Source organism: Orycteropus afer, unplaced genomic scaffold, assembly GCF_000298275.1.
Source record: "Orycteropus afer afer isolate SDZICR_OR568_19922 unplaced genomic scaffold, OryAfe1.0 scaffold00010, whole genome shotgun sequence".
In the NCBI taxonomy this organism is placed as follows: domain Eukaryota; kingdom Metazoa; phylum Chordata; class Mammalia; order Tubulidentata; family Orycteropodidae; genus Orycteropus; species Orycteropus afer.
Genome location: NW_006921597.1, coordinates 14,807,964 through 14,826,468, shown reverse-complemented (window position 1 = coordinate 14,826,468; position 18,505 = coordinate 14,807,964). Strand labels below are relative to the sequence as shown.

At 50.9% G+C, this 18,505-nt stretch overlaps 2 protein-coding genes across 2 annotated transcripts; one reads left to right on the top strand and one right to left on the bottom strand.

The window, feature by feature from the left end:
* Window positions 1-3,404: 3,404 nt before the first annotated feature.
* Window positions 3,405-8,915, bottom strand: PPM1J (protein phosphatase, Mg2+/Mn2+ dependent 1J). Its single transcript, XM_007949111.2, has 10 exons — window positions 8,590-8,915; window positions 7,134-7,248; window positions 6,420-6,698; window positions 5,992-6,104; window positions 5,584-5,668; window positions 4,503-4,621; window positions 4,236-4,299; window positions 3,973-4,080; window positions 3,682-3,833; window positions 3,405-3,552 (listed from the first exon to the last, which is right to left on the bottom strand). Exons 1-10 carry the CDS (start codon window positions 8,913-8,915, stop codon window positions 3,405-3,407), a joined length of 1,509 nt encoding a protein of 502 aa, XP_007947302.1.
* A 6,463-nt stretch (window positions 8,916-15,378) lies between these two features.
* Window positions 15,379-17,661, top strand: TAFA3 (TAFA chemokine like family member 3). Its single transcript, XM_007950356.2, has 4 exons — window positions 15,379-15,493; window positions 16,158-16,307; window positions 17,234-17,425; window positions 17,615-17,661. Exons 1-4 carry the CDS (start codon window positions 15,379-15,381, stop codon window positions 17,659-17,661), a joined length of 504 nt encoding a protein of 167 aa, XP_007948547.1.
* The last annotated feature ends 844 nt before the right edge of the window (window positions 17,662-18,505 follow it).

Sequence of the window (18,505 nt, the reverse complement as noted above, 5' to 3'; positions counted from 1 at the left end):
CCCTTGCTCGGCCCGCCCACGGCCCTTGCGTAGGGCATCCTCGGGTCGCGCCGGACTTGGTTCCTGGCTCTCGCAAGCCTGGAAGTGGGAGGAGAGTCGCGAGGCGATCCCTAGACTGCGGAGGGGCGGAGCGGGCCCCCCGAGGACTCAGCCTAAACCAACCCTTCCAGGCCCTAGGGTTGGACTGGCGTCGGGAAAGTTGAGAGGCTTCGGTGTGGTCAGGAAGGATCGCTGCTGCCCTCCTGTGGCCAAGCAGCTACCGGCTCCTGCCACAGCTGGGATCTCGCTGGAGGCGGGAGGGCCAGGGGTGGAAGATGCCCAACGTCTGCACCTGTAATCTTGCTGGGTAAGTACAGCCCAGCTACATCCATCAGCCTTGACCTTTTAGCATCTTACCACTTCACAATTCCCTCATTCGTCCGACCTGGAATTTCCAACGGACCAGTGCCTCTGTACCCTACACTGGCAATCCTTCCGGATCCTCAGCTGGGATTTCAGTTCTCATTCCCATTGTGTGCCTCTAGAGACACTTAGTCCAGTCGCCCTTGTAGCATAGGGTACTCAGGTACATGTCTCTCCTTCCTGATAAGGCAGTTCATGAGATGATAATGAAGTCTACCAACATTTTTTGGCTTGTGATCTGTACACTACATAGTTCAATCTTTTTAATTTCATCATAGATCTTTGGGATGAGTACAAAACCAGTTGCCCGTGGAGTCAATTCCAACTAAGGCAACCCCATGTATGCCAGAGAACTATGCTTCATAGGGTTTTTAATGGATTTTCAGAAGTAGACACTTGTTGTTGTTATGTGCCGTCGAGTCAAACCCGACTCATAGCGACCCCTCCTTGGGTTTCTGAGGCAGTATACACTAGTATATATACAGAGTGTGTGTATATATATATATATATATATAGTAGACACTAGGAGGATTTTTTTTGAGGCTTCTCTGGGTAGATTCAAACCTCCAACCTTTCAGTTAGCAGAGGAGCATGTTAATCTTTTGCACCACCCAGGGACTCTGGGATAAGTATACCAAAGAAAAAAGAAAAAAACAAAATGCACTGCCCTCCAGTGGTTTCTGACTCAATGCAACCTCTCTTTGGGTTTCTGAGGCAGTATCTCTATGGAAGTAGATTGCCCAATCTTCCTTCTGAGGCAATAAATATACCTGAACCCCTTTTTACCTGTAAGAAGGACCGGAGAAGTTAAGTGACTTGTCCAAATTTTGCAATTTAAGTGACAGCAGGAATTCAAACACAGGCCTGTCTGGCTCCAACTGGTGCTGTCTTCATGCTGCCTCCTTCGCTCCTGGAACCCATGCTTTCCCCACTGCCTAGCCCAGTGTTGGGCACATAATATGTTTTCAACAAATATCTGCTGAATGAATGAATGTTAGAGTTTGTTGTTGTTGTTGTTACATGCTGTCGAGTCGCCCCCGACTCATAGCGACCCCTCCTTGGGTTTCCGAGGCAGTATCACTACGGAAGTAGGATTGCCCAACCTTCCTTCTGAGGAGTGGCTGGTGGATTTGAACCGCCAGGCTTCTGGTTAGCAGTCAAGTGCTTTTAGCCACTATGCTACCAGAGCTCCTGAATGTTAGAGTAGTCTAGACTTTAAAAATGAGAAGGGCAATACACATTTAATAAATGAGGAATCTGAGGCCTAGAGCATTTTGGTTCTCAGGTCTCTTAACTCAAACATTTATTGGGTGTGAACTGCGAGCTCAAGGATTAATTTCTGCCTTCAAAGAACTTACAGTCTAAATGTAAACCTAGACGACTTAAAGATTGCTAACATTTGTTGAATCCTTATTATATGGACTTGGTTCTACATGCAGCAACTATCATATTTTTACATACATCATGCATGTGCTATATTGCATAACCCTTTCTTGTGTTAGTTTCGGATGCCCACTGTGCAAGTTATTTACATGGCTGTGTTAGGTATGTTAGTCCTTAAAACAAACTTATGAGGTATTATCTCCATTTACTGAGAAGCAAATTGAGGCTCACATAAAGTACAGAGCTGGTGTCGGGTCTGACAATAGAACCCAAACTGGACTTTAGAGTCTCTTAATGCTACTCCCTATTGACTTCTAGTATAGACAGATATAATACAGTGAGGTAAAAGCTGCATTGGACCATTCATGGCTATGAGATACCCAACCATGAAAGGCCAGAGAAATGTCCAAGCTAAGGTGATGTGTAGATTTGAAATAATGATTAGGAGCTATTACAGGAGTTATGGGAACCCCAGGAAGGGGAATTTGAAGGTGGCCCCTGGGTGGCACAAATGATTTGCATGCCATTACGTTCTCAAGATTGGTGGTTCAAACCCAAGTAGTGCCACAAAAGAAAGACCTGGTGATCCATTTCTGTAAAGATTACAGCCAAGGATATCTTATGGAACAGTCCTACTCTGTAACACATGGGGGTTGCTATGAATCAGAATCAACTTGATTACAATAGTGGTTAGTTTTGTTTTGTTTGGTGAAAGATGAGGATGGATTAAGAAGCAGTGGCCAGATCATGAAAGTTCTTACATGCCATGCTTAGGTGTGTGGATTTTGTTCTAAGTGTTTTCTCAGGGAAATAACCAACTCAGATTTCACACTGTTGAAAGGTCACCCTGGCTATGTTCCTAGTGTGCTTAAGGGAGGCAAGAGAGCCCTAGAGACAGAAATGTGAGTTAGAAGGCCGATACAGTAAAGAACCAAGGTGGTGGCTAAAGTGGCAGTGGAGAAATGTGGGCAAATAAGTAGTATATTTAAAAGTATATAATCAGTAAGACTTAGTAACTGGTAAGCTTGATGAGGTAGAAGTAGAAGCCAAGGGTGACCAACTGCAAGATTTCTAACTTGAACAGCTGAGCTGGTGCTCATTGAGATGATGCACCAGGAGAAGGAACCTGTTTATGGGGGGGAGATGATGACTTCAGTTTGAGTTCAAGTTTCCATGATGTCTATATGTTCAGGAGACAACTGAGATATGTGGGTCTAAAGCTCAGGAAAGGCCTGGGCTGGAAACGCTGATTTGGAAGACATCAGCAGATGAATGTAGCCATAGGAGTGGATGAGAGTGCTCATGGAGACTGCATGGAGTGAAAAGAGTAGAGGCTAGAGAAAGAACGTAGGGACACTGTATTTTCAGGACTGTTCTGGTGTTCTTTCTACCACTCCACAGAGTTCCTTACTTTCCAGTATCTAGTCAAAGTAAACAAAGACACACAACTTTATCCACCTGGTTTATTTACCAGTAGCTGTAAGTTTGGATCTAGCTGACATCCCTTTTTAACTTGGTACTAAAGAAAGGTCAGGGAGACAAGTTCAGAATGTGGACTGGAAGAGAGGGGTAAACAAGGAGATGCTGGAGTGGTGGTGGGAGGGATGGAGCTGAGCCCCTCAGGAGTAACTGCCTGGCCCTCCCAGGGGGATGACGAAGACCGAGATGTCATCCCCAGAACCCAGCTTGTTGTTGGGGAGACGCCAGCCACGATCCCGCGGGGTACCTCGGGCCCCCAGGACCAGAGCTTGGGCCAGAGCTGTATACCTGCCAGAAGCACATGTGCATATTCATGTCCTAACATGTACATGGGAAGAGCTGCACAGGCCCACTTGTGGGTACCCAAGCATTGCGTCCCTCTGCCCACCTTCCTTTCCCAAGCCATGAAGTCCCTACCTGCTACAGTCATTGGGCTCATAGGCGGACAGCACCCTGTCCACAGTGGCAGCTACTTCATGGTCACTGGTGACATCCCACAGTCCATCTGTTCCCAGGACCAGTACATCATCTGGGCAGTGCTCATACTGTGTTAGGTCATATACTTGCACCTAGAGGGGGAAGAGGGTGGAGAGAACTAAGGTGTGGGGTTTGATGGACTGAGAGTTTGGGGATAAAAAGAACCTGGCTGGAAGCCTGCCTGAGATTCCCAGAGGGAAGGTATGGTTAGGAGACCCCCATATAGCTCACCTCAGGGAAGCAGGAAAGAAAGGGCTTGATGGGTAGGGTAGAACTGCAGACCTTGAGGTTGTGGTCTCCTAAGCCCCGGGTCACCCCAATGGTGGCCATCACTCGAGCCTGATGGGAAGGAGGAGGGGGTACTGCTACCTTCTCCCAGACTCTAAAACCATGGACCCTCCCCGCCACCTCTACTCTCAGGTAGGACCTCCACCTCCCTAGACAAGTTGTGGTGGGTCCTCCTGCCCTCGCCCACCTCTACCATGGGAGTTTACCTTTTTGCCCTCCCCACAGACCAGAGGAAACCTGAGATCCTCCAGCTCGATCTTTTTGTAGGCCCTGGGGAGGGGGGAGTAGAGGAGGCATCACCCAGGCATCAAAGCCCCTCTCCCCTTGGAGCCACACACCCTCACACATACCCCTTAGAAGGGCCACATCCCCCAGCACACAGCTTGACCCAGCCTCTAGCTTCCACCGTGCTGCTGGTGAGGAGCTGGTTGTGTTGCTATGGGGATGGGCCCCAGCTCTGAGGGAAGTGTTACCAGCCGGTCATGTTCTGGTCCCGGTACAGCATCCTCTGCCCCAGCTCCTTGGGTTGAATTCTGCGGGGGAACTCAAGGTGGGTAAATTCGCCACCCAGCAGCTCTGGTTTCAGGAAGCCCTAGGGTTGGGAGTAGACAGATAGGAGCAGAGGCCCTCACAGAGAATTCCAGAAAGACCAGGCCTTCCCCATAATAACTCTTAAGATCCCTTACCCAGATCTCCATCTTTCCTCCCCTCATGGCTATTTCAGGGGCATTAGGTTTACAGCACACCTTACTGTAAAGTGATATTAATAATAAAAGACTTTTAGAGTTTACTATGTGCCAGACACTGTTCTAATATTAACAGATATTAACTCTTTCAATCCTCACAACAACCCTCAAGGCAGAGACTACTGATGCACAGACAGGTTAAGGGAATTGTTGAAGGTCATACAACTAGCAAAGTACTTAAACCAGGATTCAATCCTAGGAAGTCCAGCTCCAGAGCCCAGCCTTTTAAGCACTGAGACATACTGCCTAAGAGGGGCCTTTGCTATTTCCTTCCCCTACCTCTGAGTCTACTTCCTTCCTCAGCTGGGGCCACAGAGGAGCACTGGACCAGCCCAGGCTCCTTCTTTTGTTTTGTTTTATTATTGTTATTTTTTCTTTTAGTGTGATTTGGGTGAAAATTTACAGAGCAAATTCTCTTTCCACACAGCAGTTCACATACTTTGTCTCATGACATTGACTACAATTTACCACAACGCAACAGCTCCCCTCCCACTTCCTCCTCTACCTCTTCCCTGTGCCCATCCCTCCATGCATTCCTGCCCCCTGAGCTGTCTCCCTGTGCATAAACAGCCCTTCTTTTCTCCCATGGTTGTTCTTTCCTCCTTGGAGTGTATCTACCCAGGCTCCTTCTTGCTGCATCATCCCACCAACTCTACCCTGCACCCCACAGTCTTCCGAGTAGCCTTCATGTTAAACAATAAAAAGCTTTCTGAGTACGTGGCAGAGATGTGAGTTCTCAGGGACACAGGGTACAGAGAATCACAAGGCCCAACAAAAAATAGGGGTAGGGAGTTCAGTTCCTACTTACAAGCAGCTGAAGACGTTGGCGCTCAGTCTCTGGGGTAAACTCCCGGGACATTGGAATGATTTCACCATTCCGGACGATGATGGCCCTGCCCACATAAAGAAAAGGCCCATATGAAATCCCATCTGCCACCTGAACTTCAGAACACAGGAAAAGGTTTGGCCCTGGCTCTCCCCAGGCCCCTCATGGAGAATCCCAGAAAGGCCAGCCTCCCGCATAATGACCCCTAGGTTCCCTCAGCAAGGCCCCCATTATTCCTCCCCTCATGCGTATTTCAGGCCCTTCCTTATGTCTATAATCCCTCTTATCTTTTTTTTTTTTTTTAATCTCTGCCACCTCACTCTCTTCTATTCCTCCATCCCAGAGAGTTTGGCCTCCTGTAGCTGCTTTCAGGAGCACCCTACCCCATACCTGCTGTCACCTGCATTGGCCACATACACCTTTCCTAGCAGGTAGATCACAACCAGTGCACAGCAGCCCCCCTCCACTTGATGGCCACGCCGCTCCCGGGCCATCTGTTCATCCTGCCACATGAGGAAGGATAAAAGGGGGTGAATGAAGAAGAGGTTTCAGGTACACACCCACTTCCTCACTCTGCAGAAATACACCGACCCAACCAAGCCACACTGGAGGAAGAGGAGCACTGGCCCAACCAAGCCACGCTAGAGGAGGAGGAGGAGTACATGGGTGTCACTCTCTCTCTCCCTTTCCCCTGAACCAAACTCTGTTCAGACTCCCAACGGTTCTGTGGTTTCTCTGGATCACTTTGAGTCCATATGACTCCCACACAGAGTCAACCAGAGTGTCTGCTTAGCAAGCCCTTGACACAGGACACTCACCATAAGCTGAAAGGCATTTTCAATGGCCCCCACTACCAGGCTCTCATGAGTCACTTCCTTTTGGGAAGACCAGCAGGACTGAGGACCAACCAGGTGAGAGGGATCAGAGGCCCCTGGGGTAGATGAGAGGCAGAGGGGAGGTGGAGAGGGCTCCTGAAGAATCTCCACCAGGTCCTTTAGCTGCTCCTGGATGTGGCGATGCAGGAGCCGAGCAGCCATTTCAGCAGCTCCACCCCCTGCATGCCCATCAAACAGGCCCCAGTAGTAGAAGCAGAGTCCCTGATGGAGGAAAAGTGGGAAGTGAGTGAGTGTACGAAGGTGTGTGACTGTGTGTGTTATGCGGGGAGAAGAGCAAGACTGTAGATACATACAAACATTAGAGAGGAGGCCAGAGCTTGGTAATGAAAACTAGTTAGATTTATTCACTCATTTATCAAGGAGAAAAGAAAGCAGCAGAAAACTCAAACTCAGAGGATGAAAGATGCAAAAATCTGAGTTGGTAATTAATCACCTCATTCATAAATATGTAAACATATGCTTTAAATGGAAAACTAAGTATTCGTACTGACATGGTAGAACCTAACTGACCGATGCCAGGTTATGAAGTCAGAAGTGAATTAGGAGGCAGGTCTTCCACATTTCTCAGATCTAAAAATGAGTGTCTAGAATCCCTGGAGGAAAGGTGCCACTGGAGGCTGGAGTATAGGGGCTTACCTGGCCCCGGCTGGGCTCCTTCGGTGCCCCTGTAACATTCCTCCGGCCTTCCACATACACCACTTCACAGCAAGCCTGGTCCTCGTTGTGACGACTCTTGCCAGCGTTAATGACCCTGCAAGGCCAGAGTGACCACGTTAGGTTGGACACCAGACCAGGTCCTGGAATAACTGCCACCTTAGACACACACATCTTTTCTAGCCTGCTGGCCAAGTCGAGAAAGGTCACAGCCACCTGGGATCCAGGCCAGAGGGAGGAGTAGCACAGGAGGGCAAAGCCCAAGGAGTACTGTCTGGGTGGCAGGCCCTACCACCTCACAGAAAGGCTGGCAGCACCACCCTGCCTGCCTCAGTTCCCCAGTCCCTAGCAATGGGGCTGTCCCTAGTGGCACTGCTAGGGGAGGGACTGGATGGAGGGGTGTGGTGGCATATCTCTCCTTGCCCAGATCCCACACCCCACTCAACTCTTAGTGCCTTGCCTCCAGGACCCTAACCCTAGGGGCACACCCACCCTTATCCTTAAACCATCCAGGACAAGTTTCTGCAACTTTGGCAATGAGAAAATGCTTCCAGATCTGGAAGAGGAATTGAAATAGGGTATATAATCGCTATGAGTCAGAATCAACTCCACTGGCAGCGTGTTTGGTTTTTTTGGTTTAGGAGTGGAAGCCCACCTGGACTGTGCAGGAACCACATAACCACCGACTCTTTTCATATAGGAAGCTAAAGGAGGTACCTCCCTCAACGACCTCAGCGCCCCTATCTTCCTCCCTGCTCAGCTTTTCCAGCAGCTACATTAAAAATACACAAGATTCACACGGCCTGGGAGTATTCTGTCCGCTAGGCTCAGGGAGGGGTGGGGATACCTTACCCGCCCAGCGAGAGTCAGCCGGCAGAGGGGCGTCCAAAGGGGACCCCTCCGCTGTCGTGGGCGGCCCCTTCCCCCGCCTCTAGGGAAGCGGGCGGCTGCTGCCGGGTGTCGCCGGCTATTTCTGGGTGTGGAGGGGGAGGGGAATGGTAAGAGGGACAGGGAACTGGGGCGCTGGGGCCAGGAAGCCGAGGAGCGAGTTTTCCCAGCAGCCATCTCCCAGATTAAAAGCGACCCCTGCTCTTTCTTGAAACCCCTCCTCCCCTATTAAACTGCCGGTCCGCGACTGAGAACTGGCTAACTCATCCTTCGCTGGGCTCTCTGCCCTCTGGGCTCTGGGAGGAAGAGGAGTCCTGAAGCGTCGCGGGTGAGGGTAGTCAGTGGGCTGGGAGGTGATTCAGGTTGCACTCAACTTGAGAGTGCTGCAGAGGGGGTAGTACCCGAAGCCCAGCCGAAGACAAAGGTCCCGGGAAAGGGAGCGCCTGGCACCGAGAGCGGCGCAGGGGACGCAACGCAGCGCGAGGGATGTCGAGCAGGGAGTGAGGGATGTAAGTCCCATCCAGGTTCGGGTGCCCCCGGGGGTGCTCACTCGGCATAGCCCGTGCTCCAGGGCAGGCGGCGGCCGGTGTCCGGGGGGCTCTGCACAGCCCGGCCCGCTTGGTCGTCGGCGCGTCGCAGCCCCCCAGGGCTCAACTGCAGAAAAGTCGGTCTGGAAAAGCTCGCTCGAGTGTCTACAGTCTTCGCGGGCGCCCCGCTCTCGCTCCCAGCCCTTGCCCGGGGGCTCTTGAGAGCTTCTGGGAGGGCGGCGGGCGGCGCTGAGGTCGCGTTAGGCAGGTCGGGGGACTTAGGGCGCGGAGGCGAGACGCCCCCGGAGCTCACCAGGTGCGCCACGGCCGAGCGCACCCGGTTTAGCATGCTGCCTCCCTGCCCCGCCCTCGGCCGTGGTCCCGCCCCCGGTCAGGCCCCGCCCCCCAAGGCTCGCAGTGGGCGGTACCCGCGCCTGTCCGCCCTCCCAGGCCATTGGCTACGGGCGGACTGGGCGGTTCCCCCGAAAAACTTCCTCCTCCTCTGGGCCACCCAGGGAACGAGCCACCTGGCTCACTCCCTCTTCCCCGACGCAGTGCCGCTCGGCTCCGCCTCAGTCCCTTTAGGGAAGAAGGGTCTTTCATTCTGGACAGTAGAGAGAAGGATATCCTGTTTCAGCCGTGCACTAAGTGAAACATTACCTAGAACTTCGCTTTTATGACGGGGCAGAGGCTTCTCGCCCTCGGTTCGAAGCAACCAGCCTGTCGGCGGGCGGAGGGAGCTGATGACCTAAGAGCGAAACCTGCTGCTTTGGGGAGGCATCAGCGACCGCTGGGTGTGAAGCACCTGGTGTGACAACACCTCTGTTAGGGGCTACTGGAACCAGAGCGAGAGAGGACGAGCTGGTGATGGGGTGGGGGGTAGTAACTACGTAGGCTGGAGCCTATCACCCTGAATTAGGGAGCTAGGAATAAGTTCCTGGGACCCTGACATCTCGTGTAGACCAACTCTAGAGCTAAGAGAGCGAGAGCGGTTGTCACTCCGATCCCACTTTGACCCTCAGGACTGTTTTCCCTCCACACTTAGACCTTCCCTGACCACAGCAGCTAGTTAGTAAGGATGATAATAACAACTTTTTATTGAGGACTTGCTGCATATTGGGCTGTCTACAAAACACTTTCCATATATTAGGCCATTTATATTGCATACCAGCTCTTCAAGATAGGTTTTATTATATTCATTTTAGGAACGAAACAGTGGATGTCATTTTGCCTGACGCCCTGAGAAGTCGCCCAGCCAGTGAGATATTCACATCCATGACTGTCTTAATAACCAAGCTGATGTCTTAGGATCAGGGAAGAGGGATTAGGAGGGAGAATGTGTGGCAGAGAGGATTTGGGGTTCCTTTCATCCCACCCACCTTCTCTTAAGGCAGAAGCCTAGAGCAGTCCATGGATGCTGAGCAAGTTCTGTGGCTGCCGTGAGGGGGAGACAGAGGCCAAGGCAAAGCACCTACCTAAGAGGCAGGCCTACACTGGGCCTATCACTGGGTGGCTGCCTGTTCTTTCTGTCCTCCTCTTGGGGGGCGGGGGGAGTGGTACTGACACGATGCTAGGAGAACTCTGTCCCTAAATCCAGTATCAAAGAATTGATCACTAGGTCTCCTGAGACACCTACTACCCTACACACATGGTTCCAATGGAGGCAAGGCTCCTCCTTGTGGCCCTAATACAAGTCAGGATAACTATTAGAGCCCACTGGCACCTGGATGGGTCATGGGAACCCAACCTCTGGGCTCTGTCACATGGTGCCTCCTGACAATATCCCTCTCTGTTCCCTAGGCCAAACTGACCCCTAGAAGGAGTGAGTGGCTCTCCTGGAAGCTTCCAAATAAAAATCCCACAATGCTCATTCAGGTTTTTAGACTTGCTATACATTATGCCGGGAGCTCTGGTAGCATAGTGGCTAAGACACTTGCCTGCTAACCAGACGGCTGGCGGTTCAAACCTACCAGCCACTCCTCGGAAGGAAGGTTGGGCAATCCTACTTCCGTAGTGATACTGCCTCGGAAACCCAAGGAGGGGTCACTGTGAGTCGGGTTTGACTCGATGGCACATAACAACAACAACAACAACAACATACATTATGCCTGCACACTGGGCAGAGAGACCCAGAGGAAAAGAAATCATGAGAGAATATCTGACCCAGAGGCATAGACTGGGAAGGCAGACAGGGAGAGAAAAAGCATGCTGCTGACATGGGTATGTCCCTCCTGTTAAAAAAAAAACTAGAAACAGGTCTTAGATAAATGGCCTCAACAGCTGCCCCAAGCCAAAGACTGAAGGAAAAATATACCGCATTCTGGTTATTTTTATTATTCAGTGTTTCTGGGACACTTTGCTCATCGCATCTTGATGTCACCTTGCTTCTTATTCTCTGTTCTTCTCAGTCTCCATCATGGTGTGGCTGCAAATGGGACACAGAGCCAGGACCCAGAGACCCCCAGCCCCAGCATCATATGGTTAGGAGGGATGTCAACGGCTCCTCTGGGCTCCAGAACAGCCCACAGGCCATACCCAAACCCTAAGAGTTTGGCTTTCCTTTCCATGTACCTCTCACCTTCCACTCCTGACTCACACCTCCTCAATCCTCAGATTGCTCCAGAACTTGAAGAAAAGATCATCACCTCTACTCATCCCTGAGGCAGCAAAGATAGAGGAGGGAAAGTGAGGTGAGGTGGGAAGAAGCAGACTTGTGGGCTGGTCAGTGCTATTCTCTGCTAAGGACTGAAAGTGTGTTCAGTGATTGTTCCTGGCAAGGTACATAAGGCCTCAGTCAGGGAGGGGGAGTGGGTATCCTCAATACAGGGCCCTTTATCCCAGGTCACAGGGTTATATCCCAGAGGCTACTTCTCCGTGCCTTTTCCCTCCCCGTTACTGCAACACCAAAGCCCTCCTAAAAAGGATTGTCCATCCCATTATAGAGATACATTCACAGATCACCTCTCCTACCATTTGTCTAATATTTTCCATCTAAAATTTTATCCTGTAAAAAAACAGTACAATTGCTGCTATTTTTCTGATGAGAAAACTAGGCTTCACAGTTTGGGTTCCAAGTTGGGATTCACACTCACTACCTCCCTCAAAGCATGGGGACCATTCACCAACCTATTGCAGCCCTCCTAGCTGCCCTGCCCCTACCCTCATGCCTCCTCTACTACTCACAGCCCCTAAGGGCACCACTCAAGAGCTACTGTTGTTGTTGTTATGTGCCATGGAGTTGGACCCAACTCATAGTCGGGCACTATGGTACCAGAGCTCCTCTCAATAGCTAGAGATCACTTACTATTCTTCTCTGAATTTTTAACATAGCAGCTCTGGTAGTATAGTGTAGTGGCTAAGGCACTTGACTGCTAACTAGAAGGCTGTCGGTTCAATCCACCAGCCACTCCTCAGAAGGAAGGTTGGGCAATCTACTTCCATGGCCATACTGCCTCAGAAACCCAAGGAGGGGTCGTAACAACAACAGTGAGGGCTACCTCTGGTGGTGCAGTGCCTAAGGCATTTGCCTGCTAACCAAAAGGGTGGTGGTTTAAACCCACCAGCCTCTCAGCAGAAGAAAGATGGAGCAATCTATAGGGGGAAGGGTCACTAAGAGTCAGAATCAACTTGATGGCAGTAGCTTTGGTTTTGGTTTTAATAGCGAGGGGCTAAGGGAATAACAATCTGGATTGTCCGATCAATTTTGTGTATGATGAAAAATGTTCTGTATCTGCCCGATACAGTAGCCACTAGCTACATGTGGCTAGTGAGCACTTAAAATATGATTAGTGCAAATGAGAAACTCAATTCTTAATTTTAATGAATTTAGATTTAAATTTAAGTAACAGCATTCAGCTGATGGCTACCGAATTAGACAATGCAGTTCTAGAATATGCAAAGCTCGAAAGCCCTAAAAGTCTTCTTACTCTCCCCGCCTACCTTTTTCCCTGATCCACTGGACTAGGCACCAGCAGATCTCCGGGGCTTTGAGGGAGCCCTGGTGAGGCCCTCTGAGCTACTCCAGCCTGCACAAAGTGAGGTGTCTCTTGGACCGGACCTGCGGGGACCGGACGTCTTCCCTTTCCTCTTTTTGCCCTCAGCCGCCAGGGGCCGCTGCAACCTACTGACATCCCCCACTCCCACCCCTAGCGCTCTGTGCGGCGGCCCGGGCTGTCGCTAAGGAGGCGGCAGCGCCCGCGCGGGCCTTGGGCAGCGGGGACGGCCCCTGGCGAGGAGGTGACAGCGGCGGTTGTGCGCTCCCGGCCTGGCGGCGGGAGCTTCAGAGGGACCCCGGCTGAGCTGTGTAGAGCCAGCCGGGTCGGACCCGGAGCTACTCCATGCCTAGGGCTAAGCCCACCATGCCTGTCACGCCAGCTTGAGCAGAGCCCTGCGGTCCCGGGAACGCAGCAACTTTGTGACAGGATAAGGCTTGAGACTTTACCGCACTCCAACAGCCGGTCCTACTTAGGGAAGGGTGGCGGCTGGGGAGCCCCTGGGAGTTCACCTTTCGAAGTCTTGTCCCTGGGCTCAGAGACAAGGGGGACCTCAGCCCGGCGATCGTACTGGTGGGCACCATTACGGAGCAGGTAGGTCCCAGACCAGGGGGGATGGAGATTTGAAGGACTGAGTTGACACGGGGGTGGGGCGGGAGAGGCAACTCTGTGCAGACTGCTAATTCAGCCCCTTCCTAACCTGGATTGGGGCCTGGGGGAAAGGCTGGGAGACTGAGGCAGGAGAGCAGACAGTGCTTCAGCATGCAAGCCCAAGAACAGATCACAGACGCTTCTTTTACCAGCTTTCTCAGAGGAAAGGAATAGAATGTGGGAAAACTGGTACAAACGTCCCCCTATCCTCCCCCACCTGAGTTATTTTGAGTCTTGGGGTTCAATGAAGAAGGGGAGAGTTGGACTGGAGAATGGAGCAGCTTGCAGAGAAATGAGATGAGAATTGCCTGAGAGAAGACAAAGATGCATTTGTATTGATCAAAAGGGGAGTTCATGATGGGGACGGGGGAGAAGATACCCAGTCAGAAAAGAAGCACTTCTAGAAGGGTGGGCATCTCTCTGCCCCTGGATCAGCAACCCCATCCTAGATGTGACCACCACTCCCCTTCCTGCTTCCATAGTCTCCTCTAGGCTCTCAGTTCTGGGAGCTAGGATGCAGGGTCCTGGGGCTCCACCATTCTAATTGCTTCAGTTCCACTCCATTTAGAGGCTGAGGGAGGAGAGGTTTTTAGGGAGAAATGGAGATGCTGTTGGGGCCTGTGGCTACAGGGGCTACAGGACCTGGAGTGTCCCCTACTTTCTGCCCTCTCTAGCACTGTGAAGTGGTAATGAGGGTGAGGGTGGCAGAGTTGAGTGAGCTTCCTGCAAACTCAGAAAGCAAGTGTGATGGGGGCAGGAGGCAGAGGTGAAAAGGATCCAGGGATCCCTCAGGAATCCTTCCAAGTGCCTCTTCAGGCAGGAGTCAGATTCTGTTCCAGAACCTTTCCCTGATCCTCAGCTCCCTCCCAAGACCGGAGAGATGCCAGAGCTGATTCTTAGACTTCCTGCTTTATTCCTGGGATAGAGAAACTCCTTCAGGCCACTCTTCTCAGTCAGGGTTACAACCGTATATTTTCCCAAAGTCTTCAAGGACCCCCTGTGGATTCCCAAAGCAGAATACTGTGTGGGCATCGGTGGGGAACAGTTTCAGAGTTGGCCTCTACTCGAGTGTCCTGCTCATCCCCTTGCCCTGTCCACTGCACTCTGCTCTCTACAGGACCACAGGCTCCCTCTGCCCTTGCAATTCCCTAATAATCCTTTTTATTTGTCCAGATAGAGTTGAGTCTGAGGCCAGTGGATGAACAAACAGAAGCTAGAAGATTCCAGTAAAGGTGCGTTCAGAGACAGTTGATGATGGGGAATGGAGAGGTAGACAGAGATCCTTATCTAAGGTAGCAGCTAAGGCCTGGCATTTGCTTTAGTCACTGGTGCCCAACACTGTGTTAGCACCTGAGGGAGCCCAGAGAAACTTAACTACCACAAGGGGCATAAGGGCAACCAGGCCTGACCCTGTGGGTGGTAGAAGAGGAGGGCTGGGGGGTCCACCTTGTGCTGCCCCTTCAGACCTGTTTGTTTATATTCAAGCAACATGTATAATCCTTCCCTATTGCACAGATGTTAGCATTTTATATTCACAATCCTACACTTTGCTTTTTTTCCCCTTAATAGTGGATTATTGTTGGAGAGTATTGTGTGCAACCAGACATAAAGCATTTCCCCTTTTTTCTTATAGCTGTCAGGATGGGACTGCTTTTCTACACATACTCCACCATGTATTTAACCAGTCCCGCACTGATTGTTGTTTAGATTGCACCCAGGCTTTTTGAACTTTAGTTTGCTCATCTAGAAAATAGATAATAATTATCCTACTTAGTAGGACAGTCATGAAAGATTTAATATCATGTATGTAAAGTGCCTGGGTCAAATGATCAATAAATGGGAGTTATTATTATTCCTCCCATCTTACAGTCCTCCACGATGCCATACCTAGGTCATCCTTCAAGACCCATCTTAAATGTCACCTCCTCCAAAAAAGCCTTCCCTGCTTTTCCCAGCAGGACCACCTCTTCCTTCCGCTTCCCTTTCCTTCTATAGCACTCATTGCTTCTACAGTGAGTCTGTGCCAGGCTGAAAGCTACCTGAGGACAAAGTATGTATCCTACCTGTCTTTGTGGATCCCAGAGCATAGAGCACAGAGAAGGAGCTTGGGCTGGGTGCTGGGGGATCTCCTGCCTGGAGTGGAACAGGGTGTGTACTTCTTTCCACAGGATGAGTGAGAGGGCCACATGGAACTGGAACACAGGCAGCTGGCTGCTGGCACTTTGCCTGGCCTGGCTGTGGACGTACCTGGCTTCAGCCTCCTTGCAGCCTCCAATTCCCACAGGTTTGAGGGATGTGGTGGGGACTGGAGAGGAGGTTCCAAGGATACCTGGAGAGCTGAATACCACTCCACCCCCTTCTACAACAAGCAGATCCCTAAAATCCATAAATTCTAGGGGTTCTGGCTCTTCCTATATTCTTTACCCTTGGAACTCAATGGTCCTTTGCTATCCTAACCCAGAGAAAATCTTCATTGACCTATGATTCACTTTTCCTTCCAGGCTAGAAGATGTTCTGCAGGGAGAGAGGCCCTGGGGTGGGGGGTCATGTCTAGCCTCCTGTCCTAATTCTGTGTTTTTCCTTCTGGGATGGTTAAAGCCTGTGTAAGCGGATGATCCTCTCCATGCATTGTAAACCTCCTGGGCCCTTGCCCTCACCCTGGGTAGGCCAGGGTGGGGGAGGTTGGTGTGGACTGCATCTTCCCTTTGCTCAAGGGCCAAGCTCTGCTGAAGGTATGAAGAGTGTGACCTCACTGGGGAGGGAGGGAGGAAGGACAGAGGCACTGTGGAGCAACAGGAAGATTTCATCCACAACTTCCTCCCCTGCAATTGGAAATCTCTTAAACACCCCTTCCCCAAGCTGGGATGAGGGGCATAAGGGCAACCAGACCTGGCCTGTGGGTGGTAAGAGAGCAAGGCTGGGAGCCCTACCTTGTGCTGCTCCTTCAGGCCTAGTGAAGCAGGGCACCTGTGAGGTGATTGCTGCTCACCGCTGCTGCAACCGGAACCGCATTGAGGAGCGCTCCCAGACTGTCAAATGTTCCTGCTTTTCAGGCCAGGTGGCTGGCACCACATGGGCAAAGCCCTCCTGTGTGGATGGTGAGTGAGAAGTCAGATCCGGGTGGGGAGGCCCTGATCAAAGAGATTAGGTCTGTTTAGGCCTCTCCATCTGTTGAAGATACATTTTCATACTGATCCTGGAGCTTTCATGATCAATGTCTCAAGTGATAGGGCAACCTCAGCAGCAGGGAGGGCAGATGTTGCTGTCCTTATTTCACAGACAAGGAAAGGTCTTGTTACGCACACACTTTCCCGTACTCACACACCTTCCTTGTGTCTGCTGGGCAGACATAGACAGATTCCTTCACAAGGATCCCCTCCACCTCCCATCTAACTCTCATCTCACCTCACACTTACTCCTCCAGACATTTACTTCTTCACCTGCTGGTCCTTTCTCAGGCTGCCTTCCTCATGCCTTCCTCTCACCCTCATCCCCACCTTTACCATTTCTGTCCTCTCAGAGATGAACGTAGTTTGCTTACACATGCCTCCCTTCACACACCCACCCATTCTTCACATTCCTGCACATGCTCATTTTCTCACACTCATGTGGCATCCCTATAAATGTGCCCAGTTGCACACTCCTGGTCTGTGAACCCCTTCAGAGGGCTCCCACACTTACTCATCACACCAAGGGGGTATGTTGAAGATTGTGCCTCTAGGCTAATGACATGGTGGCTCAACTCTAGGGTTGCCTTCAAGACAACTTCCCTGCCTTAACCTTGTGCCATCTGTAGTGAGATGTAGGGGCTCTTGGATTAAAATTGATATGGTTGTGTCCCCATGCTTCAGCCTGAGTACTGTCTCAGCCCAGGGTTGGGGAAAGACCAGGAAAATGCAGGGCTCAAAGTCAAAGGTGTGTTTCAAAGCCAGAAATGTGCACCTCATTCCCAGACCCCCTCTTGACTGCACATTTGTCCTCCCAGAGAGCTTAGGGCTGCCCTCACTACTTCTTGCTCCCACAGCCTCCATTGTCCTGCAGAAGTGGTGGTGTCAGATGGAGCCCTGCCTGCCGGGGGAGGAGTGTAAGGTGCTCCCCGACCTGTCGGGATGGAGCTGCAGCAGTGGATACAAAGTCAAAACCACCAAGGTATCTAGGGATGGACATGTCATCCCACCCCTGCCCTTCCCCCTTCACCTGGGGCAGAAAAGGAGGCGTAGGAGTCCTAGAAGTGTAGGTTGTTGGTGTTCCAAGGTAAGATCTGCAAACCCTAAGGCACATCCCGAGACTGTCCTCCTGGATTTCTAGATTTGGAATTAGAAGCTCTGGATTTGAAATCCAGTATGTCTTCCTGGGCACATTCCTGATGCTCCACATGCCTTAGTTTCCTCCTCTCTGCCTATAGCAAGTTTACCTACAGAAAATATCTATATGAGCAAAGTGGAGAATTGAGGAAGTTATCTAGGTAATTTAAAGGGGAATCTCACCTTTTACCTGAATTCCACTCTGCACCCCTCCTCCCCCCACCACCACAGAATCCTGCTAGCCTGCACTGTTATTAACTGCCTACAGCCCCTACCTGCCTTCCTCTAATCAGAGTGCTCTGCTGTGACAGCACCCGAGAGGATTATTATTTTCATGGTTTGCTGCCTGCCCCACAGAACAAGGGGTAATTAAAATTTTATCCAACTCGTTAGCAATCCCAAGTGTGTCATGGTTAATCAGTCACACCGTTGTCATCACCATTTATACAGATGAGTGACATTGCATGGCAAACCAGAGTTCCACCTTCTTGTCTTCCTTCCAAGCACCACACGCGGCAAGCAAGCAAACAAACCAAAGTAAAGAAGGAAAAGCAGCCTTTAGGGTTCTAAAGAGAGCAACCATTTTATTTTCATAAAGCAAAAAACAAATGAGCTACAGCTAGAATAAGTTTGGTTGGAGATAAAATAGGGCTTCCTACATTCAGGCAGGCAAGGGAAGTGATGGGACAGCCATTCTAAGTATACTTAAGACTAGAAGAGAGTGAGACCCACCATAGAGTTGGACATTTGTCACCATTTTATAGGTTTGAGTTTGCAGCCTGTAGAGGCTGACCACAGCTTGCAATGTGGGTAGCTACTCTGAAGCAAAGAGGCCGTACATCGTGCAACTATTTAATGTGCTCAGCTGCTAACCAAGAGGTTGGTAGTTCAAGTCTGCCCAGAGGCATTTGGAAGAAAGGTCTGAGAATCTGCTTCTAAAAACCCAGCCATTGTAAACCCTGTGGAGTACAGTTCTACTGTGACACACATAG

Coding starts and splice junctions, on each gene's coding strand:
- TAFA3 (XM_007950356.2), top strand. CDS start 15,379: ATGAGTGAGAGGGCCACATGGAACTGGAACACAGGCAGCTGGCTGCTG. Junction 15,494..16,157: donor GCAGCCTCCAATTCCCACAG/GTTTGAGGGATG, acceptor CTGCTCCTTCAG/GCCTAGTGAAGCAGGGCACC. Junction 17,426..17,614: donor CCTGGGGCAGAAAAGGAGGC/GTAGGAGTCCTA, acceptor CTCTGCCTATAG/CAAGTTTACCTACAGAAAAT.
- PPM1J (XM_007949111.2), bottom strand. CDS start 8,915: ATGCTAAACCGGGTGCGCTCGGCCGTGGCGCACCTGGTGAGCTCCGGG. Junction 6,699..7,133: donor AGGAGCCCAGCCGGGGCCAG/GTAAGCCCCTAT, acceptor TTCCTCCATCAG/GGACTCTGCTTCTACTACTG. Junction 4,300..4,502: donor GACCAGAACATGACCGGCTG/GTAACACTTCCC, acceptor CCCCCTCCCCAG/GGCCTACAAAAAGATCGAGC.